This window comes from Fonsecaea pedrosoi (genome assembly GCF_000835455.1).
Source record: "Fonsecaea pedrosoi CBS 271.37 unplaced genomic scaffold supercont1.7, whole genome shotgun sequence".
NCBI lineage: Eukaryota > Fungi > Ascomycota > Eurotiomycetes > Chaetothyriales > Herpotrichiellaceae > Fonsecaea > Fonsecaea pedrosoi.
The window spans coordinates 1,947,488-1,974,297 of record NW_013550609.1 but is presented as its reverse complement, the minus strand read 5'-3'; the positions used below and the strand labels follow the sequence as shown (position 1 = coordinate 1,974,297).

Here is a 26,810-nt window from a genome sequence, read left to right as displayed (position 1 = left end):
TATTTTCTCCGTCTTTGGTCTAATCTATATTTATGTCAGAAATGACATACCCCTGTGGGCTGATCCGTCATAAAAGAGGTATGGCCCAGCTATCCAGGCAGACGGACAATAAGTAAGTCAGTGAGTCAGTAAAGTCGGTAAGACGAACCAATAAATAAATGGACGTTGACGGTGACGGTGACAGTGACGTGGCCTGGAAGAAGAAAAGACATGAGTTTCTTTTCTCGTTAAAATCGGGGATGGTAATTTTCATTCATTTGCTCGCTTTCTAGTTCGTTGGGGTTTTCTATGGCCATAGAAAGAAGCTTATAGACCAAGTATAGACGGAGTGAGTGAGTGGGGGGGTTGGGGAGAGTGTTTGCTGTCTATTGTAACCTCGTATAAACATCATCTCAAATCAGATAGATGGCAACACAACACCAACAACACCACACCGACATCAGGGTTCAGATCCAGGTCCAGCAGCCCCTCAGTGCTGAGAGATTCTTCCTGAAACCCCTGCGTAACCCACTGCTGCTGCTGATGGTGGAGTGCTGTGGTGTGTGTCTCATTCTGATTTGAGAGAGTCGACTGATCGTATACTGTCGACCGGAAAACCGCGAATATATCCATTCCAGACTGCAACCCGAAAAAAAAAGATTCGAACAGTCCTTCACCCTCGTCTGCAAACCATTGCAAACGCCCTATAAGAAAACGCTGCGAACGCGAAAACAGTCTGGTTTCTACCTCTAGTAGGAGGCACGTCTTTCAGCATCGGAATGCTCCTGGCGCCTTGCTGGAACGCGGGATTGAAAATTCAGGCGCTTACTTTGGCTGTCAAGCGCCGTGTTACTCGTCGTCAAAGTTGTCGTCGCTGCCTTCACTGTCTTCTTCTTCTTCATAGTCTTCATCTGCGTCGTCGTCACTCTCGACAAGGAGCCGGCCACTTTGGGTAATGGCCTTCTTTGTCTCTGTCTCGTTTGATTCCGGCTCGTCATTTTCCTTCTCGTCCTCTTCACCTTCACCCTCGGCTTCCCCTTCTTTCTTATCTCCAACAACTTCATCTACCTTGTCTGCAACTGCTTGGACCTCGTCCAACGCGCTCTTGGCCACATCATCTCGGTCAAATGTCGGCATCTCGTGGACATCTTCCTTTGACGGCACGACGACCTTGAGCTCGAGCTCTGGCTGTTTGCTGTACACGCGCAGCCCCACAACACAGCTTGCATTCCAGGGGTTGCGGTTTGGGTCTTTCTCATTGTCGTCAGCATCTTGTTTGCTCTCTTCCGCTGGTGCGGGCGTCGAAGCGGTCGAAGAGGTGGATGGAGTTCTGACTCCCGAAGGAACAGGAGTCGATGTTCCAGAGACAGAAGTTGAGGTGGCTCCCGATGGTGACGAGGATGAAGGAAGTTGGCCTTTCTGATGAGCCAAATCATACAGTTTGCCAATCTGAGTGATTTTGTCGCGACGGTGGATATTCTTTCTGATGACATTTTCCACCTCATCTCTTCCGGTGGAATGTGCCTCGACTTTGATCAGCACAGTATATGTGCCCTTGGTCAGGTGGGCTTCCACATTCACAGACCGTATCAGCTCATAGTTCATCTTGCTGCGGGCGAGGTATTCCTCTTCGTCGTCGTCGTCCTTCTGGATTCGGAATTGCAGAGTGTAATTGTACTTGCCCTGCAGTCCCTTGAAGTACCGATCGTCAAGTTGGGAGAGCACAATCACCGCATCCGTGTCCTCGGGGACAACAATGGAGAAATGGTTGGTTTGGTAGTCCAGCGTACTCCAAGGGACTTGCACCGACATCCACTGCTGAGCGACCTGCCACTCAGGCCCAAATATCCGGGTTCGATCAATGTACTTGTACTTGTTCAGCATGTCCTTGTACGTCATCCAGAAGACGCCATCGTCGCCAAACTGGTGGTTCAGCCTGGTCAACCACTCAGCAGTCCACTCTTTAGAGCCATCACTCCAGGCCCCTGTCCATTCTTTCCTACCCCAAGGGTTGCGGATTTTGACCAGTCGTTGGCCGTGGCCTTCGTATGTGTCGAGGACCGCATAGGCGTGCTGGCTGACAATCCCTGAGCGACGTTCCTCTCGGATCTTTTCATTGGCCACTAGATATGGGCGCCACTCGCGCCAGCGTGCAGCAGCACAAGAGAAGACAAAGTCCTTCCCAATGCGGCTAAGTTCGTTTTTCCAAAATTCATCTGTGTCGAGGATGTTGGTGGTATAAATTTCCGTCGTGACACCACCTGTCAGATCTTCGATGGCCTCGCCGGTCTGTCCACCCGAAATTGACGCATAATCTCCATGCGCTTTAGCATAAGCCTTTTCGAGGAGACTCACCCAAGTCTCATTCTGATCGCGGCACTGGGCGAAGTAGAGTGATTTGGATCCGCGTTGGAAGAGTTCTTGATACTGATCTTCCTGGTCTGGACGTCGAATTCCATATTGTCCCAGGACCACATCCCCACTCTCGTCGTATGCCGGTGCCCGGAGGTATAGCTTGTCATCAATTATGCACTGGTGCCATTCACCGTCACGGTGGAACACAAAGCCATAGACACCAACGGCCTGGTCTTGAATCACGCAAACACGATCAATGAATTGCTGATTGCAGCTCAAGGTAGAAATGGCGGCCAGGAACCAGCAGTCTCCTGCCGACCCCTGAAGAATGTCGTCGTATGAAACACCATTCACGTAGAATTTGGGTTCATCGAAGATATCCTAAGATTTTGGTCAGCAAAGTGTGAATGCCATTACATAAAATACTTACTGTGACTCGCTTTGCATCTGCTGGGTGCTCTTTATCGTCGTCGGCAATGATCAATCCATCTAGGCAATCCCTGACCCGTGTGATTTTCAAATCTCTTTCGATATCCCAATGAGAATCGGTGTATTTCTGGTTTGAGGCTCGGCATTCCTTGATGATACGTTTGACGTCTCGGATACAGGATGCTTTGGCGTCCTCGTATGACTTGATGGCTTTGTGAGCGATCTCGCCGACCAATGTCACCGCGCTCAGATCTTTCTCCGTGATGCGGTCCGGTAGAACGCGAGTGACTTTGCCAGTATACTCGGGATCGAAGTTCTTCCAAAACTTCTTCATCTTAGCCTGAGGGTGAGGCTTCTTTTCCTTCACTGGAGCGGGTGGAGGTGCTGGTGGTTTGTCCGGCACAAGCATAAGCTTGATGGTTTGTCCACCTCCCAGCACCAACCCATCCTTGGGAGTTGCAGGTTCATCTCCTGTGCGGTTGGTCGTAATATTAAAAGCCGGACTCGGCCCATCACCAGACTGTTTCCCATCTCCGTTGGCCTGCTCATCTGCCCCCTTCGAAGCGGCATTGGAATCAGTCTCTTGGTGTCCACCAGAAAGATCCATATTCATGCCATTTCTATTGGACTCGTCATCATCAGGGTCGTTGTCCTGGAATTTGACTTGGTGACGAGACGGGTGGCCGTCACGAACAAAGAGGTATTCCGACATTGTCTGCAGCAAGGCTGTAAGGAGACAAAGAGTGGAGAAGGACCCTGGAATGCAGGGTCTCTGAATATAAACATTCGTCGCATAATCGGCTCATGAGGCTTAGGAGGCAAGTTAGGCCACCGCCCCGGTCTATCTCTGCGTGTGAGACACTAGAGGAGGAAATGGGATCCTATCTTCCATATTTCAATGCATGGTGAGGCTTGGTTAGTCACACGAATGGGCGGTAAGAAAGCTATCGATACCGGTCAAGGCTTAGCTCCGAAGGGTGGCTCTAAGCGAGTAGGCTCGTAGGGTCGAGACTCGGCCAACCGTGATAAGACAAGTCTCTGGGTGACCCAGTGTGTCTGTGAGGGTCTTCCGGGCGCCAATAGGTGGTCTCACTGATGGCGAAGGCCATGGGGAAGATCCGGGAGGGTCGCATGCTCAATTGAATGCAGAAGTCTTAAAGAACAAAGCCGGGACGTTAACGAGGCTAGAGCGCCCAGAAACAAAGGGACCACTGTATGTAGCTAGCCCAGAGAGCTAGAATCATCTGCGAGGGACCGGGGCGCCAACGGCCGTGTTCGTACCTGCACAGGCCTCCTGCCTGCGCACGGACTTGGGAAGATCAGAGCCATGGCAGCGTTGCAGCAGACGGGGTTCTGGCCCTGAAGAAAACGGGCAGGGCCGGGAAATGAAGTCATGCCATGAACAGCTGAGAGTTTGGGGGCTGGTGGCTCGACAAGGCGATTTCCACTGAGGCGGTAATTCTTCGAGGAACATTCGACAGGATGAGGCTGAATCCGGCCTCGGAGCAGCGGCACGGCGGGCTGACAGCCTAGGTACTTGTGAGTATTCGTAGGTGAGGTGTCAAGGTGTGTACAAGCACGGCACAATCGGAGTGCATTAGAGATCCGCGAACAGGGCAAATTCCGTAAAGACTAGAGGTTGGAAGAGGCGACAGATTGCTTGAGAGTGAGTCGACGTTGGGACCGCAGTCCACAAAGGTGCCTGTCACGTGGGTGACCACACTTCGCTACCATCTAGTGCCGGGGCTCGAAGTCTTAACTGGCATCCGGCGGTGAGCCTATTTGTGCCTGTTAAAACGCCACCGGGAGGGCCACCACGCCTAGGGTTGGAGCCTGGTGGGTGCCTGGCACAACCACTCGGTACACCTCCCAATTAATTTCGGGGTATTACTCGTAGGGAGCACGTTGGCTGGTGAGGGGTAGCTCTTGGAAGTAGGTATTCAGTAAAATTGTTTGGGGTTGCTTTAACCCCGATAATACCGGGGATCCTCACTGCATCATCATTTCGACGCCTTGCACGCCCCTACCCACTCTCCCACTATAGCTAGGCCTAAGCATTGCCCGTTGGTGCCGTGACTGCGCTTTCGTCAAGCCTATTGTCATCTCTGTTCGATTGCCAAAAATCTCGGCAAACCACGCCTTTGAACAGACCCTCCACGATTCTTTCTCTCTGCGTCGACGAACAGCATCCCATTCTGTCCTTACATGCCGAGCCAATTGCAGTAGATGAGGGATCTAGAAGGGTTGCAGTCTGTTCTGGCTGCGTCGGGAGACTTTACGCCCAATTCTGACCCTTCCAGTCGTTTATTCTCACAATCACATCAGCCATTCTGCGGCGATGCGGAGGGTTGGGGCCCAGTGAGCTCCCTGCGATGGGACCTCACACCATGCTTCCTTGACGTTTGGATTCTGGGGGTCGCTCTTTGGGGTGTGCTATTTGGTGCTGGAGCTTTGTGGTATTTGTTCACCAAACGCATCGCCCAGGATGTACCCAAAAACTGGCATTTCCATACAAAACTGTGAGCTTCCCTGGAAATATTCCTTACCTGGGACTGTGGTTAACGCGATAACAGAGCCGTCCTCGGTGTCATTATCCTCACGACCGCCCTTCAGGCCTCTCTGCAGATCGAACAATTACCTGGTGTTTGGTTTCAAGACATCCGATTCTATACCTCGATCGCCACAATTATCTCGCTCCTAGTCATCGCCACGGTACAATACCATGAGCATTCGCGGTCGCGGAATCCAAATGGAGTTGTGCTGTTCTACTGGGTCTTCTTCATTCTGGCTTACGGAGTGAAGCTGCGTTCGCTGGTGGCGAGGGAATCATACAAGGATCGGCTTCCATACTTCATCACATTCAACATCAGTCTCGGCCTAGCGGTGGTGGAGTTCATTCTTGAATATTTGGTTCCGAAGAAGCAGAGCGTTTACGATGCGCTGGGGGCGGATGACGAGTGTCCATATGAATATGCCGATATTTTCTCGGTTCTCACTTTTGGCTGGATGACACCTCTGATGAAGTTTGGCTACAACAATTTCCTCACCCAAGATGATCTGTGGAATTTGCGAAATCGCGATACTACCAAGGTCACCGGAGACAAGTTGCAGAAAGCTTGGGAGATCGAGCTCGAAAAGAAGAGACCAAACCTCTGGATCGCTTTGGGTAGAGCCTTTGGAGGGCCATATCTACGCGGAGCGCTGATAAAAACCGTCAGCGATTGTTTGGCATTTGTTCAGCCCCAACTCCTTCGACTTTTGATTCAATTTGTCAATTCTCATCGGTATGCCGAACCCGAACCAGCGATCCGGGGGGTCGTCATTGCATTGGCCATGTTTGCGACTTCAATCTGCCAGACCGCCGCTCTGCATCAGTACTTTCAGCGTGCTTTCGAGACTGGCATGCGGATCAAGTCCTCGTTGACTGCCATGATATATTCAAAGTCACTGCGGTTGTCAAATGAGTCGAGAGCTACAAAATCCACCGGCGACATCGTTACATACATGAGCGTTGACCAACAACGACTAGCCGACCTTGCTCAATGGGGCCAACAGCTATGGTCAGCACCGTTCCAAATCACCCTGTGTATGATCTCCCTATACCAATTGGTGGGAGTCTCATGCTTGGCTGGGGTTGGAGCAATGATTGTCATGATTCCTATCAATGGCTTCATTGCGAGATTCATGAAGAAGCTGCAACTGTCGCAGATGAAGTACAAAGACCGTCGCGCCCGACTTATGACAGAGATTCTCAACAACATGAAAAGCATCAAGCTCTATGCGTGGGGCTCTGCGTTCATGGACAAATTGAGCCATGTGCGCAATGATCTCGAGTTGAACAACCTTCGCAAAATCGGCGCAGCACAATCATTCGCGACCTTTACATGGTCTTCAACACCTTTTTTTGTGTCGTGCTCGACCTTTGCGGTCTTCGTCCTTGTCAACAACAAACCATTGACAACGGAATTGGTGTTTCCAGCTCTGACTTTGTTCAATCTATTGACGTTCCCCCTCACAGTACTCCCTATGGTTATCACCAGCATCATCGAGGCATCAGTGGCCGTGGGCAGATTGACTGCCTTCTTCACCACGGACGAGCTTCAGGATGACGCGGTGAGATTTATCGACGAGCCCCCAAAACAGGCCGGGGATGTGTCCGTCTCTATCAAGGATGCCACTTTCACTTGGGACAAGAATGCAGGCAAGAATGTCCTCCAGAATATCAACTTCACCGCCAACAAAGGAGAACTGACCTGCATCGTTGGTCGAGTGGGGGCTGGAAAGTCGTCGTTGTTGCAAGCTATGCTTGGTGATCTCTACAAAATCAGTGGCGAGACGGTTGTCCGAGGTCGAATTGCTTATGCGGCACAGTCGGCCTGGATCATCAATGCTAGCGTCAAGGAGAACATTGTCTTTGGGCATCGATGGGATCCTCACTTTTACGAGCAAACAGTCAATGCCTGTGCTCTTGTTGATGATTTCAGACAACTTCCGGATGGAGATCAGACAGAAGTAGGAGAGCGTGGCATATCTCTGTCTGGGGGCCAAAAGGCTCGACTTTCCCTAGCGCGAGCCGTGTACGCAAGGGCAGATGTCTATCTTATGGACGATGTTCTCTCCGCTGTTGACCAACATGTCGGACGCCATTTAATCAACAATGTGCTAGGCCCCAATGGGCTTCTGAACGGAAAAGCGAGGATTCTGGCTACTAACGCAATCACTGTTCTCAAGGAGGCAGACTATATGTACCTTCTTCGCGAGGGCACCATCCTTGAAAAGGGAACATATCAACAACTCATGGCCATGCGAGGCGAAATTGCAACGCTGATCAAGTCTGCTACCGCAGAAGAGGCTGAGTCCGAGGGAGAACGCAGCCCAAGCATAGAAGGAATGGAGTCCGACGACTCGACAACCATCGTCGGGGCCAACGGTGGCAGCATTGAGGACGAACTAGATGACGAGGAAGTCGAGGAATCGCAACAAGAAGTCGGCGGGCTGGTACCTATCCACGCCGGACCCAGTGGTCCCTCGAAAGCCCGCAAATCCAGCTTCAATACTCTCCGTCGTGCTTCGACAACCAGTTTCCACGGACCCATGGGCCGTCTCACAGATGAAGAACATGGTGGTGCACAACTGAAGAGCAAGCAGACCAAAGAAATTGCCGAGCAGGGTAAAGTGAAATGGTCAGTCTACACAAGCTACGCGAAGGAAAGCAATCTCGTCGCTGTGGGGATATACTTCCTCGCTCTCCTGGCCGCTCAAACGGCACAGGTTGGAGGCAGCTTCTGGTTAAAGAGGTGGTCCGAGATCAACGAGTCGCACGGATCGAACCCCCAGGTCGGAAAGTACATTGGCATTTACTTTGCATTTGGCATCGGTGGTGCCGGATTGGTCGTCATTCAGGTACGTACCTGTCGCCTCCTAGTGCCCCTGTCTTTGATCTATACTTTGAAGGATCCATGTCTCTTGCCTGGGTTCTTGGTCGGTGTGTACCACAAGGTTGATCCGAACTGACATGAACCTGTGGAAACTCTAGACTCTGCTTCTCTGGATTTTCTGCTCGATAGAGGTATGGTTTTCCCCTTCTTCCGGTCTTCAACCCACGCTACCTCCCACTTCTCCAGCCGTTGATCACAACGGTCACGTCAAGAGATCATGGTGCAGGCACGCGAAACATGGTTAGACCATCTCTCATCTCGTCTCTGACGCCTTTTCCCATAGGCTTCGAGAAAACTACACGATCGCATGGCATACGCAATATTCCGATCACCCATGAGTTTCTTTGATACCACTCCAGTGGGGCGCATCCTGAACCGATTCTCAAGGTACGTTGTACCACCAATGGCGTTGCTGGTAGGGACATCGGTGCTGACTCGGGGATTGAAGTGACATCTACCGTGTTGACGAGGTTATCGCACGCACATTTAACATGGTGAGTGGACACGGAATCACATTTCCGACCCCTTGGAAGCATCTAACCGACTACCCAGCTCTTTGTCAATACCGGTCGCGCACTTTTCACAATCGGCGTCATTGCTGCTTCAACGCCGATCTTCCTGGTCATGGTGCTGCCTCTGGGCTTCATCTACATCATCTACCAGAAATACTACCTCCGCACCTCGAGGGAGCTGAAACGGCTTGACAGCGTCAGTCGCAGTCCGATCTATGCACACTTCCAGGAGTCACTGGGCGGCGTCTCCACCATTCGTGCATATCGCCAACAGAAGAGATTCGCTCTGGAGAATGAGTGGCGCATGGATGCCAACCTGCGGGCATACTTTCCCTCGGTTAGCGCCAATCGCTGGCTGGCCGTCCGACTGGAATTCATTGGGTCTGTCATTATCCTTTCAGCTGCTCTTTTCGCCATCATCTCGGTGGCAACTGGAAGCGGCCTGTCGTCTGGCATGGTGGGCCTTGCGGTAAGTTTCCCCCGTGGTCCGTGGACAGCGGCCATCGTTGTTTCTCATGCACGTCATGGTGCGGACGATACACAGCTTCCGTAGATGACTGACTGCGTTTTCCGGATTTCAGATGTCATATGCCCTGCAGATCACTCAATCCCTGAACTGGATTGTCCGCCAGACGGTTGAAGTGGAGACGAATATCGTGTCGGTTGAGAGAGTCCTGGAGTACGCCAGCCTGCCCAGCGAAGCTCCTGATGTCATTTTCAAGAGCAGACCGAGCATTGGATGGCCCGCACAAGGGCAGATCACCTTCAAGAATTATTCTACGCGATATCGCGAAGGTCTGGATCCCGTCTTGAAGGATATCAACCTCAACATCAAGCCTCACGAAAAGATTGGGGTGGTCGGGCGCACGGGAGCAGGCAAGAGCTCATTGACATTGGCGCTCTTTCGGATTATCGAGCCGATATCTGGTGCTATCAGGTGCGTGAAACTTTTTGAGAGCGAAGAACTTTTCTTCAATCATTGCGGATTCTCGAGGTTAGGCGAGGAAGTGCTGAGCTAATCCATTCTATTGCAGTATCGACGGGCTCAATACTTCAACGATTGGGTTGCTAGATCTGCGACGGCGGCTTGCCATTATCCCTCAAGACGCCGCGTTATTCGAAGGCACGATTCGTGATAATTTGGACCCGCGCCATGTGCATGATGACACCGAACTGTGGAGTGTGCTCGAACACGCTCGTCTCAAGGAGCATGTCTCAAGCATGCCAGGCCAATTGAACGCCGCCATTCTCGAAGCTGGTGAGTTCCGCCACTCCGTCCTTCACCAAAGTGAACGCCGTGCACATGTAGTATTCGTTTTTTTTTTTTTTTTGGAGCATGCTCTGATCACGAGAATTTTGGTTGCAGGTTCCAATCTAAGTCAAGGCCAGCGTCAACTAGTCTCCCTGGCGCGGGCGCTACTCACACCCAGCAATATCCTGGTGCTGGATGAGGCAACAGCAGCGGTGGATGTGGAGACAGACAGAATGCTTCAGGCCACGCTTCGAAGCACCATTTTCCAGAACCGCACCATCATCACCATTGCACATCGCATCAATACCATCCTGGACTCGGATCGTATTGTAGTGCTGCAACAAGGGCGGGTAGCGGAGTTTGACACCCCAGAAGAGTTGATCAGGAAGCGGGGCCTATTCTACGAGCTTGTGCGTGAAGCTGGGCTGCTTGACGGGTTCGGCAATGGTACTGCGAATGCAGACCAGCATTAGCACAGCCCTGAGAGCTTGACAACAAGTGCTTGAAGCAACCATCGGACGGGGAACGAATGCTCTCTCCCCCGTCCTCAAGGTACCAGCATCCCTTGCCAAGTGATGACGCGCGATCTCAGGCGATAAAGCAACGCTGAGACCCTGGGCTCCAAGGCTTGCCGATTCACTTCCCTGCTCCACAGCACTTGTGCCGATGGGCAGCTTTCGAGGGGGGAAGCTGCCCATCGCACCAGCGACAGGTTTGGGTGTGATGAGCAGATGCTTTCGGGGGTCAGAGCGAGATTGAAAGATCGCACAGCTTGTGTGGTCCACCCAATAAGAACCGGGGGCATGCATGCCGGGCAGCTCAGTGAACACTTGGATGGCCAGCCTCACCGGCTAGTTGATGCTGTGTAACTCACTGGCAAAAAAAACAAAACCAAAAGAAACCGGGTTTCGGTCAGGTGCCGCGGTAATTGTTGGAGGCTCTCCTCCGGCTAGGCAAACCCCGTCTTCTTGACAACTACTTTCATGGTCGTACAGGTGGGCGCCAAAGGTGTCACAAGGGCGAAAAGTTAGAATCGTATAGGGTTGGACAAAATACTCGGATCCGTGCTGGACGAAGCAAGGCGCTCTCAGATACGGTGATTTCCGTCCTACTGGTACAGGTACCTCGAGCTGTATCATTCTTTTCTCTGAGATCAGTGTACCTGTTACCTATTAATAGCGCTTGTGTCCAGATTGTAGTTGTACGGTTGCACCAGCTGCATGAATAACAAATCCAGGTGTGGAGGCGAGTTTCCTTCGGTGGCGAGTCGCCGAGGATGGGCAGAGAGACCGACCAGGTGTGGCGAGGGGTCTCGAGGCAATCAAGCGCCAGTGCAAGTGATCAAGTTGAACCATGTTCAGCCCCTCTGTGGCCTCTGAACTGAAGGAGAAGGTGTCGGGCATGGCAGCGGAAGAAAAGATCCTTGTTGGAAGACAAGGCTTGCGGGCATCCCGTGGCGTACTTACGTACACTAGCTTTGCAGTTTGGCCAGATATTCGTCATTTGGGTGTAAGGGACTTCGATCGAAATAAGGCTTCCACTCTTCCCGTGTTTGCTTTGGACCACCTTTCACAGCCTCGAGCTCTTGATGGTCTCCACGATTGACGCACAAGCCGCCACAGGACGGAGATGAAGCGCGACGTCAGGCAGTGCCACGACGACCCCCCAGGGCAGCTCGTAGCCGGAGACAATGCTTGGGCTGCCATCCTGTTGTACGCAAAGGCAACTATCTGCGCTGTGGTCACTTTCCCCGCCTCCGGACGGCTGCAAGTTTTAGGATCTTGGCCGTTTGAGAAGGAGATGAACCCGAGATGCGAGGGCGTGTTTGGACTGGACCACGGCTGCAGCCAGTGATTGCCAAGGAACACTCCGCAGAGGTTTGAGCTTTCAGTACTCGGTACTAGCTACGCAATAGGCTTGCTAAGGTCCAGATCGAACTGCCCTTGCCCTGGAGGAAGGTGGCTAACGCTCTGGCCTCCACTTGTCCAGTGGACTAGCCCTGGTCGACAATCGATGACAGAAGCTGGTGGGGGTCGAGGGGAGACGACAAGATTCAAACAGAAGCCAGGGGCAGTCTCTTGTCAAGGTCTGGGGCTCTTGTCTTCTAACCGCTCGGCAGCTCCCGTCAAGCCGGTCGCCAGGGCTGGTCAAGTGCTGGAGGTTTCGGAAAAGGGAAATGTGACAGCATCGTCTCTGCAGTTTGCTTGTGCTGGGGAGGAGGAAGAGCTCTGGCCCACGACATTAGCTAGCTAAGGGGGCGACTAAGCCGAACGATGTCCAGACAGCAGACTCTCGGACACGTTCAGGACTGCTGGAGCCGGAATCGGCCTGATTGGACAATTGATCGATCGACCGCTTTCGATATGGTAAGGGCAATTCGCAGCTTGCGGTGGGACAGAAGGAATGCCTTAGCGTATTAGTTTGCCGAGAAGTAGTACAGAAGGGGCAGGCTACCAAGAGGGGAGGGAACTCGAAATTCGCCAGAGCAGGAAACAGATACTCGAAGAGAGCTCCCTGGGGCTGCTGAAGCTGCTGCTAGTAGCAATGGTGTTGCATGATGGTTGCGCATGAAGACGGGGTGCTGAAGCGGAGCTACTGACTTGAGGCGATAAGGCCAGTGCAGTTTGTTGCCAACTGCCGGGACCTTTTTCTCCCTTCTCTGCGACTCGTAGATGGTCCGCAGCCACTACTACTCACCCCTGCTCGTTGGGTCACCTCTCTACCACCTGCTAGCTCCCTTTTTTTCCCGTTACCCAGACCTGGCCCATGCCCATTTCTGCCTGGCACAGGCCGGAATCGTGCTGCCGTCGCTTGTCTGACTCGCCTGGACCATCAAAGCACAAGCCCTTGACGGCGACTCAATGCATGGGATCCCCCTGCAGTCCCTTAACGGGCCGTTTTTGCCCCAGAGCGCCAAATCCGTTAACCCCAACCCTCCCGATTTCGCCAGAAAAGCCCATTTTCCCCTACAGACAAGATTTTAGGCTGAGGTCTGCGTCCATGCTGAACAGAAGGGACCCTCGTCGGAGACAACTGAGAGCCTTGTACCGAGTACTTGTCCAGCCAAAAGAGGCACCTCGATCCTAAGGGAAGACAGGCCCAAACCAAACCGTGACCCAGAACGTGACGGACAGGTGCAACGAGGGACAAGCCCGACAAAAGTCAACTCTCCCCTCCTTCCTCCCTCCTCCTTCTCACTTCTCCCTCCTCTGTGCGGAAACACAAGCCTTTGGAACGAGATGGACTTCTGGTTGCAACATTTCTTCTGACAGCTGCCGCCATTCTCGAGACTTGGTATCTTCCCTCTACAATGGGAGCTGTCGCTCACTGACAGACCAACACCACCACGTCCGCTATTATCCACCCCACCCACCCACCTCTCCCTCCCCTCTCTTCAGTCTCGCTCCACGAACATATGCCCCATTCTATCTTAACTCTCTCTGAACCCCCTCCTTGCCCATTGGCTGCTTGCATGGCGTCGTCCGATTGGCAATCGCATATACATCTTCGTCTGGACCACTCCGGGGAACTCGGTTTCCTCTTCCTTTCCTTAGACTCTTTGATTTGTACCCAGCTGGTCAGGCCGTCCTGCAGCTCAGTCCCTGCCGTTATCCACGCCTCAAGCCTAGACGGTCGAGAAAGCAAATTCAAGCAAACAACCCCCAAAGAAACCGATTGACGCAAATCGCTGGGCCGTCACCCCTCTCTCTCTCTTGTTCGCCCTGTTCATTCAAGCCCACTCTCCTCAAAGACTTCGCTCATTGAGAAACGACTCGAAATCCTCCGTCGTCTGAAGCTCTTCCATACGCCCATCTTCACTCCGAAGCACATACTGTCCGACTCGAATATAGCCCGCGGCAATTGCAGCTCCCGGATGACTGTTTAGAGCCGGGAACCCGTCCCCTACCATCTCGCTGGCCGGCCTTGTCTCTGTTTTCGTCGTTTTTGTGTGGTGGTTTTGTTGTTATTACTTTTGTGGTGCATACAGCGGGGCGACAGATACATTGGACACTCACACGACCCAAAGACAGTTCGAGATTGCGCCTTCTATCCTGGCGCCAAAGCCACCACAGCATCATATCTTTCTCGTCGTGATCGAGGACCGTACCGGCCAAAAAGGCGAAGAAAAGGTTCGTGGTGTTTCCATCTCTCTGTTCACCATGTGTTGTTCGCCCGAGATAAGTGCGATGATGCGCATGTCGTCCTCTTTGACGCTGGCGGATGTCGAGGAACTGACGATCCGTCTCCATGAACGGCGGGCAGTGGGGAATGCCCCCAGCAATTAGCTCGGGGTTCCCCAGGCATACAGGACGACTGGGTTTGGCTCTAACTTAGCCGCACCAGCCGCACAGCAAACGCCTTGCCCATCAAGGCCTAGTCGCTCTTGATGGTCTTGTTCGAGCATGTGGTGAATCGTTAGAATCTGGCGAACGCGGGCACACTAGCCCTCCCCCCATTTTCACTCTGTTGCTCCCTGTCCTCCCCTTCCCCTCCACAGGCACACCGCTACAAACTCTTGCGTCTAGGCTCCTAGGCTGCACTGGTCGGGGCTTCGTCTTGTCATTGTATACATGAGGGCCCAGGCTTCCGGCTCGGGTCACAATCGCTAACAATTATGCGCTTCCCGTTAGAGTCAACTCTGCTTAGACAGCTCCTCGAATGTCGAGTACTCTTTCTCCACTTACCGTAACCCAGTCATCCAGCACTGTGGATTGATCCTTCGCATTGAAAATGACACACGAAGTGAACTTCGAATCCTCCCCTCGATCTCCTCTAGAAAAGCTCTCGGCCACACCACCAGAAGATCCAAAAACAGTTGGCGTCGCAGTCTCCAGTCTCAGCAAAGAAGCTAAGCAGCAATACTTGATAGTGAGCCATGCCTCAAGGAATGATAGAGGCGAGAAGTCGAGTTAACATCCTATGCAGAATGAAATCAAGAAACTCGTCGGAGACTGCGAAGATTTCATCGGCCTGGTGCCTGGCCCACATGGGGTCCCTGAGGTTATAGTTTCCCCCAACCTCAGAAAGGACAGATGGGCGATCATTGGGGAGGCTCATCTGACCTTTGGTCAATACATGTCGATGCGCGGCCCCAGCGTTCCCGGTATGTGATCTTCCCACGCGGCTCATGGTAGTACTGACTCGACCAGACCATTGCTGGGGTGGCAACCATCCCAGTGAAAGGCCTTCGAAGCCAGAGCCCCCGACAGGTGCTGGAACACCGGGCGGCGCAATCACTTGGCCCGCACAGCGTCCGCTGAAGCGACACAGATCAAAAACCAACATCTGCTCAAGAAACTCATCACGATCGAAGCCTCAGCAGATTGGTGGGGGCGCGAGACTCTGGGAAGCTCCTGCATCTCAAATCCGCGTGGACGACCACGAGAAGTTAGCCCAGTGGTATGGAAAGGCCTTCTTGACACTGCAACAGGTGGCTTGTCGGCTGGTAGCCAAGGTCTGGATCAAGAGGATCCATCCCAAGAAGGTTAGATGACCGCTCCAAAGACATTCTGTATAGGGAAGAATGACTGAAGATTCCAGCAATCGACACATCCATACAATGGCCAAATGCCCCGTGGCGAACCCCCTGATCCGGATCGGACTAGGCCACCCTATTGGCCGGCTGGTATGTTATGCAACTCTCTTCGGACACGACGGGGCTTTTTGTATGTGGTCGCGATATCCAGGGATCTAATATCTTCCTAGACGTCATCCATCGAGAGCCCGACCATATCGGTCGCAATGGTAAGCTTTGTGCAAGTCCACGAGAGAGGTCCCACGCTGAAGCTCCACAGAGAGAACCCGGTTGCTTGTCCATTTGATCGCGCACACCCCACAGCGAGTCATCACCAACCCTCCGTCTGAAGGAGCGAAGCAGCAGTTTGTAAGGGCTCGAGACCTGCTAGAGTCCCTTCAGACAAAGCGAAACGAGTTGCGAGAAGACCGGTGGGATATCATTCAACAGATTGTGAATGCGCGAGAGAAACAAGAGCAGTACGAGGCCAACGAGATAGGTAGGTCTCTTGAGAGTCATAGTGAAGCACGGGTGCAGCACTGATATCGTCAGATGGTGACACCCTCGTCTTTGTTTGCGATTACAGTGATGCCACCAGTTCAAAATTGTCCGCGATCGACTCTGATGATGACGGGCTTCGATGGATCGGCTCTGTCCCTGTGGCATCCAGTGAAGGCTCCCTCGAGGGAGGCGAAGAGCATGCACCAACGCCGGGGTCCTCTGCGCAACTATCTCCCAGTGATCAGCCCACCTCAGACGGGCGGCTCATGGCCAACAAATCCCGAGGCTCGACGTCCAAGGACGCCGGCAATCGCCGTAATGCACCACGTCGACCTCGACCAAGCTTCAATGGGAATCGAGTGGTATCAGTGATTGCGCCGCGGACAGGACCGGACTTTTCTCCTGGGATGAAAATGGGTATGGAGAATTTGATGACACATACCGAAGGTGTCATGCTGCCCCTGGCTGGAATCCACCCGGTACATCCCAATGTGTTTGGGCGCAATCTCGACAACCATCCTGGGCCCAACTCCATGATGCATCCTGCGGCGCATAGCGGTCATCTCACTGGAAACCTTCACACTCCAGCCTGGACGGGGATGATGCCAGACATGGTGCCAGACCCACCTCCCGACATGTTCGCTATTCACTCTAATATGGTGCCACAATCGGTTGGCTTGAGAAACGGATATTTTACGCAAGAGACGCTCGATATGGCCAACACTATCCAGAATGGACTGGCGCCGACCGTGGTGAATCCCATGCTATACCACGAGTTTGGGGACCCCCACCGACGTGCTCTGCCACTGCGAGCGGCAGAAACACAGCAATCTGCCATGATCCCAACGCCAGACATCAGCATGGAGATGATGACGGACCGTTGCTACAAGGCTAATCATTGGTAATTTTTCTCAAACCCAGTCATCCGGGCCTCGTTGTCGATTCGATGCCGTCTCCAAATTATGAGTCGACACATCCTATGTCGAGCAGACTTGTCGCCGCTCTTATATCACAGAATATCGTCATGGACCGCTTCATCACTCTTGGCCACTATTCATGACACACTGTCACACGAATTTCCTTGTGAGCTTTTTGGTCGTTTTATCGTCTGGCGATCTTGATCTTCTTTGTTTCGGATTGCGTTCTTTGTCTCGTTACATTGATTGGCCGCGTTTTCTGCCATTTCTGGATAGGGAAAAGAATCACAGCAGCTCCTTATTTTGGAGAAAAACCACAGCAAAAAGTTTGGGGGCGAGGTAATGAGTCGGTCGTCAGGGCGGCGCCTTGGTCATGGCGGGCGGAAGACAGTGACCATCAAATTTGTCACAGCAGGATTGGCCAGACAAAGTCACAAGCGGTTGTTTGTTGGGCAGTGTTTTGGAAACAGGGTTTCGGTCTCTCTCAATCGCGATTGCTTTGCGCTTTTGACTTGCTTTGATTTGATATCTTGGTCGAGCTCATCGAACAGCTTGTGTGGCGTTCTCATAATGAATGTGAGCATTTGCGTGGGATCTTTCTCGGGTCAATGTAGATGAGATACGAGTCAAGATATTGGGTAGCTAACCATGTCAAATGAATGCATATATAATATCTGGGATTCCCTGCATGAGACTAAATTGGTTTCGTGGTAAAGGCCGAGCATGGCTGGCAAGTGAGATGATGTTGATATTGAGTGTGGCGGACGGTTTGATCTGGGTGGGTGTCTAGGCACGCACAGTACGTAGCCCAAAGGTCATCGCCAGGCATGGATTCGGAGGCCAGGGGAGGGGCTTGGGGGGCGAGGCTGTTGGTAGTGATGCTAACGAGGGCACCTGCGGGATCCAACCAATAGGCGACAGTAGGCATCCGCGGCGTCTTGGATTTCACTGTTCGCGGACAGAGCGCGCTGTCACCCTTTCATTGTATCTCTTTCGGTTTGCTACTCACCTTTGCTTTTCACGCCCACGCGACAGCAACTGCAACGACGATAAGAAGTGCGAGTTCTCACTATCCATATCGCCTGTGCCTTACATTCTGGGCTTGTCTCTCTCGATAGTTCCATCGCCACCGTTCCGAAGCGGGCATAGATCCCTCGTCATCTCGAGTTTCGTCCTCCCTTTGCTACTCGCCTCGATTTCCTCAATCTCCTTCTGCTTTGACATGACGATCCTCTGATGTTGATCCACCGCTCTTGCGCCCATGTCTGCGCCGCCGTCCACCCGCGGACAACGCGGTGGCAGTTCGACCAGAGGTGGACGAGGGACTCCATCTCAATCGACCCGAGGGCGCGGTAGCACTCGTGGATCTACCACGGTGCGAGGACGAGGCAGAGGCGCAGGTGGAGGCGCGATCACAGGTGCTACAAATACCAATGGCGCAGGGCTACTGCAGCGATTGCGTGCGGGAACAATCAAAAGAGGCGATGAAAATGCCTCCTCGGGCACTGGAAGAGGTGAATCCATCGTAACCGCTGGCTTAGCGACACACCAAGACAATGCTAACGTGCGTCAGGACGCGGTGTTGCGAATGGCTCTCGAGGGCGTGGTCACGGATTTGCCAACTTGTCGCAGACATTCAACGCGACCAAAGCTCAAACATCCAACCCTGGCTCTCGAGCAGCTTCTCCGGCGCCTGCTTCCCACCGAGACTTTATGAACTTGGCTTATAACAAATTCCAAGCGGTGCGTTGCGATCCCGATCCTTGTTTCGCTGACCATGACTACGTTTATAGGCTTCTAACGTGCGAGACCTTCATATAGCTAAAGCAAAGCCGGGAAGAGGAGAGGGCGAAAGCGATTCGCGATGGATTTCTCGCCGATCCTGAGAAGAAGACCAGCCTGGACAAAGCCATCACCCCGGTCGGAACGTGCACGGAGATGTGCCCAGAGTTTGAAAGAGTGGAACGTATAGTACAGAACATGGTTGACAAGGCGGAGAAGGTGAATATTGTGCTCGTTCGCTGCTAGGCCGGTATACTGAAGGTATGGGTAGGTGCGGAACGAAGAAACTGGCAAGGACATGCCTGCGGAAGAACGCATGGTCAAACGATTTCGCCGATCAGCTGCTGGCTACGACGAGCAGCTGCCTTCCGATATCCGAACGCCCGAGACTTTGAAACGGACGCTGGACTATCTCCTCGACAAAGTTATTGGTGGTGAACGATTGGCGACCGTCCACAAGTTCGTCTGGGATCGAACACGAGGAATCCGCAACGACTTCTCGATCCAACAGGTCACCAACGTCGAGGACGTCAAGCTTGCCGTCGATTGTTTCGAGCGAATAGCGAGATTCCATATCCTGTCGTTGCACCAGCTCTCAAACCCCGACAATTTGCTGGACGGAGAGAATTTCGACACCTACCAAGAGAGGGAACAGCTGAACAACACCCTTTTGTCTTTGATCTACTATTACGATGACCATCGAGGCCGGATTGACTTTCCCAATGAAGGAGAGTTTCGCGCTTATCTTGTGATCTTTGAAATCCAGGCCCCTGAAAGACCGGACTTGGAAGACCGCATGCAATCATGGCCTGTTGGTCTTCTCAGAGACAAGAGAGTTCAGACGGCGCTCAAGCTGTACAGGGCGGCAGGCAACTCGCTACTCGGCCAAGGGCCTCTGCAACCGTGGGAATCTTTCGCTGTCGCTCAGGGCAAAACAGGGAGCTTTTGGAGCCTCTTGGCCTCGGACGCCGTGCCCTATATCATGGCATGCCTGGCTGAGATTTATTTCGCCGAAGTCCGTTTTGTTGCCCTGGATGCATTGTGGCGCTCATGCAAGAAAGGCCCTCAGGCCCAACAAGCAAAGTCTCGAGATTGGACACTGGGCGAAGTTACCAACTTCCTCGGCTTTGATGCTGATGAAGAGACCAAGGACTTCTGTGCCGCTTTCGATCTCTACTTTGCTACGGATGAGAGCGGCGAGGAGTATCTTGACGCGACGGCGAACAGCGCTCAGTCGCTCGATCGTGCGTCCTTTCACCCTCCAACAATTCTTCGTCGTGGAGTACTGATGTCTGTCTAGCGTCCTCGATCCCGCGACGCCAGGTCTTTTCGCACAGCTTCGTGGAACGGAAACGGTACCGCCGAACACTGACCTCCATCATCAATGGAACGACCGTCGCAGAAGCACTTCGTCAGGGTTGGGTTGAGCCTGAAGAGGAGGATGTCCGCCCTGCAGATGATACCAGGGAGGACGACCAAAGCATGTTCGTTCCGGAGGCGAAGACAACTTCGACATCTGCAGCTTCGTCATTCTTTGGCGCTTCTCTCAATCCTCAGGCCGCCCCCTTCGCACCGACGTTTGGACAGAGTCCTGCCTCATCGAGTTTGAACAAGCCGCCGGCGCTCTCCGGGTTTGGTTCTTCTGGCTCGTTCAACATCGGTTCTTCCACCAAGCCAACAAACCAGTCTCCGTTTGGGAAGCCATTGAAAACCGGTGGCTTTGGATCCCTCGACCCATCAACCTCGACTACTTCTACAGGAACTTTTGCCAAATCGACTCTTACTCAACAACAGCAAACATCGACGTTCGGCTTTGCTGGATTCACGCCATCCAAGACACCACCTGCCGCAACGTTTGGACAGCCCCCGCCACCAGCACAGGAAGAAAACAAACCTTTCAGCTTGGGCGGATTCACGGCTAAGGTTCAAGAAGCATCTACTGGCTTACAAGGTGATGGACTTGCCGCACCTGCGCCTACATACAATTTTGGCCAACAGTCTTTCGTCCCTTTGACATCTTCAACCTCGTCCGTCACTCCTCCTGCGCCAGCCTTTGGCCAGCTATCAGCGCCACCATCGACAGTATCTCTCGCGCCACCAGTCAAGCCAGGTAAGGAAAATTCACCTTTGTGTCACCGTACTATAATTGAGGTCGTTACTGATACTGTGGTTCTGAATAGCGAACACCCCAGTGACGGCTCCAGTGTCAACACCGTCTCCATTCGCTTCGTTCACACAATCGTCTTCCCCTTCTGCGACGTCTGTACAAGTATCTGGAGGCCCAGCCGCTTCACCATCTCGCACATCCGTCGAGAGTCCTACATCCCAACCAGTCCTCGCCCAGTCAACATCAGAGTCGGAGGGGCGTTCTCCATCGACCATAACTCCAGCAGTCTCGTCCTTAGAGCCGACCCAAAGTCCCTTCTTTAAATCCGGTGCCGCGGGTTCTTCTCTTCAGCCCCGACCATCATCGACTCCTGATCCTATTCTGAAGCCTCCTTTGCAGAAATTCAATTTCCCAACTGCGACAACTCCAGCCACGACCTCCGAGAACCAGCTCTCAAGCCAGCAACCTGATAAAACAACAGTGACTCCGAGTTCAACCTTGAACGATCATCCTCATCGCAGCACTACTCCTCCTTGTTCTCCTCGTCAGCCCCCACCCAAGCCAGTCTTCACTCAAACAGACCGAAACAAGCTTGCAGGAAATATCGCCAGAATTGCATTGACACAACAGAGGGGATTGCTTGACAGCTACCTCGAATTCACCCTACGTGATCTTGTGACTACCGCCTTCAACCAACATCGACTAGAAGTGCGCGACGCTGCCATTGGTAAGGCACAAGCTCTGTTGTGGTGTGGAGACTCTGCTGACTGTGTTGGCCAGTATCTGTTCGTGAACGTATCCTCGCGCGCAAGTTTGGGTATCTCTGGCGAACCCGCGCATGGACCAGTGCTTTGAATCGTCGGGCGAAAACCAGACGACAGCTCTTTGCGGAGACAATCCGAGCGGAACAAGCTAGAAAACAGAGAACAGAAGAGGAACTTGAGGCGATACTGAGAGCGACAAAGGAAAGTAAACGGCTACAAAAAGAGGTCCAACAGGCTGTCCAAGCAGGAAACCCCCCGACGGCCTTGTCAAACGGTGCAGAAGCCAGCAAGCTTGCAGGGCGCAAACGCAAGAGCTTCTCTAGTGCGAACTCAACAATGAATGGGACACCCTCAGTTTCCGGACATAAAAGGTCCAAAACAATGACTGTTTCTTCAGATCCCACAGCCTCTACAACGAGCCACAGACCGCCCGTCCCCGGTTTCAGGGCATCCACTTCAAGGCCTCCACAGCATGTCTCCATCTTCTCCCGCAGCTCGACACTCAGTCAATCAGCATCTGCTCAGAGACTCGATACCACACGCACGGACTATTTCAGGCTCAAGGCTATGGGTGTCGATCCAGACACGCCGATCATTCCTGACACTCAGCAGACGCTGGCTCTCCGGCGACAAAAAGAAGCTGAAGAGAGACAAGCAAGTATTAGAAGAGCGAATCGACGCTTCAGGCCTTCTCTGTCTTCTGATCAGAGCTCTCCTGCTCCGATGCTCCCTCCTGTGATAGCCGATTCTCTGATGCCCGATGCGATTCCAGAACCGCACGCGACTCCCCATCTGCCACCTCCAGTCGAAGATGACTTCTTGAAGGAAATCAGACAAGCGCGTGAAGCAATGGAAGAACAGATTGAATGGTTCAAGCAGCAATCTGTCTCACTTGAGAAGGAGATTGAGCAAGAGGAAGACTTCCAAAGAAGCCAAAGCGGCCGTGATCAGAGTAGCCCTAGTTCAGCAAGTGGCATGTTGCGGGTCAACGGCTACGAGTACCTCCCGTCATCGGGCAGAGCAGGTTCAAGTCTGTCGCGCACCGAGAGGCGGATACGAGAAACTGGTGCTCACGGACTGGCCACCAAACCTCTCCGATCAGTCTCGCAGTACGTCCCTGTTGCAATGTCCAAGAAGAGCGCACGGGACTACTCTCAGGGTTCCAATATCTCGAGCCCAGGGAGAAAACGGGCGCACCATGATGTGGATTCAGCGTCGAATGTTAGGGCAACGGATTGGACCTCTGAATCTCTTCCTGCCTCCAAACGACCTCGAGCTGCACCGTATAAGTCCACAAAACGCACCACCAACTCCTCAAGACCAAACGATTTCCCCAGAAACCAAGGCATCAATCCTTTTGGTTCGCTTCAGTCACCTCAGTCTGACGATCAGGAGGGGGAATTGGAAAGCGACGGAGACGACCAAGATCAGGACGAACTATACGATGAAGACGAGAGTGTTTCTGAGAACGGATATCCGGCAGATGCACGCAACGGCACTTATGCCAGCGATGAAGTTGAAGATGTGTCGGAAGAGGAGGAGGAAAATGGATATCATCTTGGGCAAGGAAGCGGGGAGGAGGAAGACGAGGACGAGGAAGATGAGATGGGGGAGGACAACGACGACCAGCTCGAGGACGATGAGTCGGATGAAGGAGACGAAGAAGACAGGCAATACAACTATCCTGCGTATCTCCAAGCGCGACAGGACGAATTTGACGACGCCGAAACGCCTCTGACGAATCCGCAGCTCAGCCGGGCTACCAGCAGCGCGCCTGGCAATAGCGTGGACGACGCACTGGTTCTGAGCGACAGTGACTGAGCGTGTTCCTCATTGTGCTGGGGAGCATTCAAGGGGGGCTGGTCTAACAATCTATCGATCGATCTGTGCAAAACATGACCTTGGCTACGTATGCCTGCCTCCTTGTTCATGACGCCTTGTTCGTGCAAGGGTACCTGGCTGGTAATTTGAGGAGTTTGCAAAGAGCCAAAGACAAGACTGGGCGCCAGCAAGGGGGATCCATTGAAAAAATGTCCTCCTCCTCTCTTCTATATCTCTGGAGACCTTGCTCCATCAACGGCACAGCAACTGCGCGCCGCACACGAGGTACCTCTGTTGGTATGGACGTCTCATACGTATGTATGCATGTAACCATACAGAAGGAAACGGAAAGGGAATGCGACAAGGAATAAGGAAAAAGGGGTGAGGCCAACAAAACAAAAAGCTATTGATTGGTATTGACACGTACTCGTGATGCCACAACAATGAAACGCTCCTGCTCTCGTACTTGTCAATGACTTTTATTCTTGTCCATCTGTGTTCCAAGCTCTGCGTAGATTCGTATGTCCGGATGTATGGTGTAGGTCTAAGATATGGATGTATAGATGTATGGATCTACAGTCCTTCCTTGCTCACTTGCTCGCTTGCTCACTTGGGTATTGTGGACACTGTGCGATGTAGACACTGTTCCATTTTGGCAATGTACTTCATAGATACTATGGCTACTTACTACCCAATATGCTATTTGTTATAGTCAAAAGGTACTTACTTTTTTCATTCATCGTCCCTTTTCTCCCCCACAACCCTCGAAACTGCATGCAACCTCATCGACCACCACCTACCCTGACACACGCAATCATAGTCTCTCCGGTTGGTTGCCTCCGTGTCTCTAAGTACGTTGACAGCCTCCTGCTCGGATCGGAGACACTCACACACAGATACACACGTACGCTCGCTCAAGTAGAAAATGGCAAAAAGAAAACCCCAAAAATGTCGACGTGATTGATGTAATCAATCGTTCAGAGTCTCGCCTTGAACTTGGCCGAGCCCAGCTCGTTGCGATCCAGACCTTTGGACCGGAAAATCTCCTCGGTCTTGGCCTGTTGGCGGGCGATGCGGGCTCGGATCTCCTCTGCGCGCTGCCTGTTCTCGCGGCGTCCGAGTTGGCTGAGATGGGCTGGGGGAGCAAAGTTAGTAAAACGAGGAGAAGGAGGAGGGGACAAGTAAAGAAAGGGGCGTGTCAGAAAGACGGTGTAAAAAGAGAGAAAAATTATAACAAACTCACCCTCATCTGGGCCGTCGGCGATTCTCAACGTCCTCAAGTGTGCCCACATGTGAGCCAGTGGTGTATCCTGACACACGCCCATGGCGCCATGGACCTGGATGGCTCGATCGATGACCTTCAGAGCCATTTGGGGAACCTTGACCTTGGCCTCGGCAATCTCCTTGAGCGCGAACTTGGCGTCCCTTTGGTCGATCTTGACGGCGGCGTTGAGCACGATCAATCTCGAGGCGTCGATCTCGATCCTTGCTTTGGCGACCCACTCCAACAACACGCCGTGCTCGCGGAGAGGCTTTCCAAAGGGGATCTTCCTGTCGTCGTTGAGCCGGTTGATCAGCCACTCGAGGGCCCGTTCAGCGGCACCAACAGCTCTCATGGCGTGGTGGATTCGTCCTGGGCCGAGACGGCCTTGCATGATTTCGTTGCCTCGGCCTTCACCCAGAATGAGCGCGTCCAGGGGCACCTTGACGTTGTCGAATGTGATGTGGCCGTGGCCGTGAGGAGCGTCATCGTAGCCAAAGACCGACAACATGCGGTGGACTTTGATGCCTGGAGTGTCGGCCGGCACGAGCAACATACTCTGGCGCTGGTATTTGTCTGGGTTGTTGGGGTCAGATTTGCCCATGACGATGAAGATCTTACAGCGGTCATCCCCGGCACCTGAAGACCACCACTTGGATCCGTTGAGGAGGTAATGGTCGCCCCTGCGCTCGATGCGGAGCTTGATGTTGCTGCCGTCCGACGAGGCAATATCTGGTTCGGTCATGAGGAAACCAGAGCGGATCTCGCCTGCGAGAAGGGGCTTGAGCCACCTCTCCTTCTGGGCCGGAGAACCATAGCGGGCGATGACTTCCATATTGCCAGTGTCGGGAGCGGCGCAGTTGCATGCCTATTGAGTGCGGGTTCCGTCAGCGAGGGAAGACGTAAGGGAGAGAGAGGAATAAACACACCTCGCTGGCTGTAATACTCTTGCCCAACTGCTCGGCCATGAGCCCATACTCGACGTTGGTGAACTGAGGGCCGTCCTTGAAATGGTTCTTGGGCAAGAACATGTTCCAGATGCCCAAGGCGCGAGCTTTCGCCTTCAGGTCGTCCATGATCGAGGGGTGGCCGTGCCAGCGGGCATCACCCGAGCCGATCTGTGACGAGTAGACGACATCGGCGGGGATGCATTCTTCGTCGACGAATTTCTCGACCTGTGGAGGAGGAGGGGGTGGTGGTTAGACAATTGGTTCCGTATAAACACCAGACAAAGAGAGAAGGGCAGACAATACCAGGTCCAACAGCTTCTTTGCCCTCTCCGACACAAACGGAGCGACAACGGGTGGGATGTTCTCTGAGGCGGGCATCTTGGATGGGGTAATTCGGAGTGTGTGTATGTCCTCGTTATTGTGCACTGGCGAAAAGTAGTAGAGCTGGTGATGGAGGATTAGGATGAGAAAACCCAAGGATGGACGGGGGAGGATGTTCGACAAAATATGTACTGAATATCCGCCAGAATTGCCAGACCCTCGGCTCTTTAACAAACGGGAAATCGTACCAAGTTCAATGGGAACAAGGTGGAGGGCGCAGTTTTGTAGCTGTTTGTTTCGGCTGTAAGTCTGAATCTGGGGAAGTGGGAGTTGGAGACGGCGACTTTGTGCCTCGGCCATACAATCACTTGGTCCCGACTCAATTCCACCGGATGATGTCCCTGGGGAAAGGGGCCTTGGGGGCGCCTGGGGAAGCCCAGGGAAAGCTTAGGGGAGCCTAAAGTGCCCTACGGGTGCCCGCACCGGCGATTTGTCTATTACTTGGTTACGGTTGATTTCCATTTCCGGACGAGAGAGACGTCGCGGGGCCGGGGCTACTTATACCCGATCCGAGTAACTTGTCTCGACCACGAAGTTCTCGGTATACCGAGCGTTACTCTTGACACTCTTGTACCGAGTACTCGGGATCCTGTACAAGTACACAAAAGCACAGATCATCTGGTGAGAGGGTTGAAATTCTCCATTCTTGAAAGACTCTTGTCAATCACTGCCTGTCCAGGCCAAAGTATCAATCTAGCTACTTCTCCCACGACAAGCTGTCTCCAGCTCACACCAACTCCAGCCACTCAGCTCCGTCTCTTTCAAGCCAGCAACAAAAAAGAAAAAAAGTTAACTCCACGCAGAGTCCCAGGAGAATTGATGCAATTCGAAGAGCACACACTCGCC

The 26,810-nt window shown here is 53.0% G+C and overlaps 5 protein-coding genes across 5 annotated transcripts; 3 read left to right on the top strand and 2 right to left on the bottom strand.

Annotated features, from left to right (window-relative positions):
* Nucleotides 1–828: 828 nt before the first annotated feature.
* On the bottom strand, nt 829–3,475 carry Z517_10773 (uncharacterized protein; the record flags this gene model as incomplete). The annotated part of the gene is made up of 2 exons (XM_013424382.1): nt 829–2,715; nt 2,765–3,475. The coding sequence occupies 2 exons, from the start codon at nt 3,473–3,475 to the stop codon at nt 829–831; spliced, it is 2,598 nt and encodes an 865-aa protein (XP_013279836.1).
* Nucleotides 3,476–4,989: 1,514 nt separating this feature from the next.
* On the top strand, nt 4,990–10,438 carry Z517_10772 (uncharacterized protein; the record flags this gene model as incomplete). Its single annotated transcript, XM_013424381.1, has 9 exons — nt 4,990–5,282; nt 5,337–8,166; nt 8,300–8,332; nt 8,485–8,588; nt 8,650–8,695; nt 8,754–9,182; nt 9,295–9,650; nt 9,748–9,971; nt 10,080–10,438. 9 exons carry the CDS (start codon nt 4,990–4,992, stop codon nt 10,436–10,438), a joined length of 4,674 nt encoding a protein of 1,557 aa, XP_013279835.1.
* A 4,258-nt stretch (nt 10,439–14,696) lies between these two features.
* On the top strand, nt 14,697–16,886 carry Z517_10771 (uncharacterized protein; the record flags this gene model as incomplete). Its single annotated transcript, XM_013424380.1, has 7 exons — nt 14,697–14,834; nt 14,892–15,073; nt 15,144–15,450; nt 15,507–15,591; nt 15,672–15,710; nt 15,761–15,979; nt 16,033–16,886. The coding sequence occupies 7 exons, from the start codon at nt 14,697–14,699 to the stop codon at nt 16,884–16,886; spliced, it is 1,824 nt and encodes a 607-aa protein (XP_013279834.1).
* A 1,273-nt stretch (nt 16,887–18,159) lies between these two features.
* Z517_10770 (uncharacterized protein) lies at nt 18,160–23,372 on the top strand (the record flags this gene model as incomplete). The annotated part of the gene is made up of 7 exons (XM_013424379.1): nt 18,160–18,412; nt 18,472–18,641; nt 18,720–18,899; nt 18,952–19,924; nt 19,981–20,790; nt 20,861–21,514; nt 21,568–23,372. 7 exons carry the CDS (start codon nt 18,160–18,162, stop codon nt 23,370–23,372), a joined length of 4,845 nt encoding a protein of 1,614 aa, XP_013279833.1.
* Nucleotides 23,373–24,349: 977 nt separating this feature from the next.
* On the bottom strand, nt 24,350–25,961 carry Z517_10769 (uncharacterized protein; the record flags this gene model as incomplete). Its single annotated transcript, XM_013424378.1, has 4 exons — nt 24,350–24,507; nt 24,616–25,501; nt 25,563–25,808; nt 25,887–25,961. 4 exons carry the CDS (start codon nt 25,959–25,961, stop codon nt 24,350–24,352), a joined length of 1,365 nt encoding a protein of 454 aa, XP_013279832.1.
* Between the last annotated feature and the right edge of the window lie 849 nt (nt 25,962–26,810).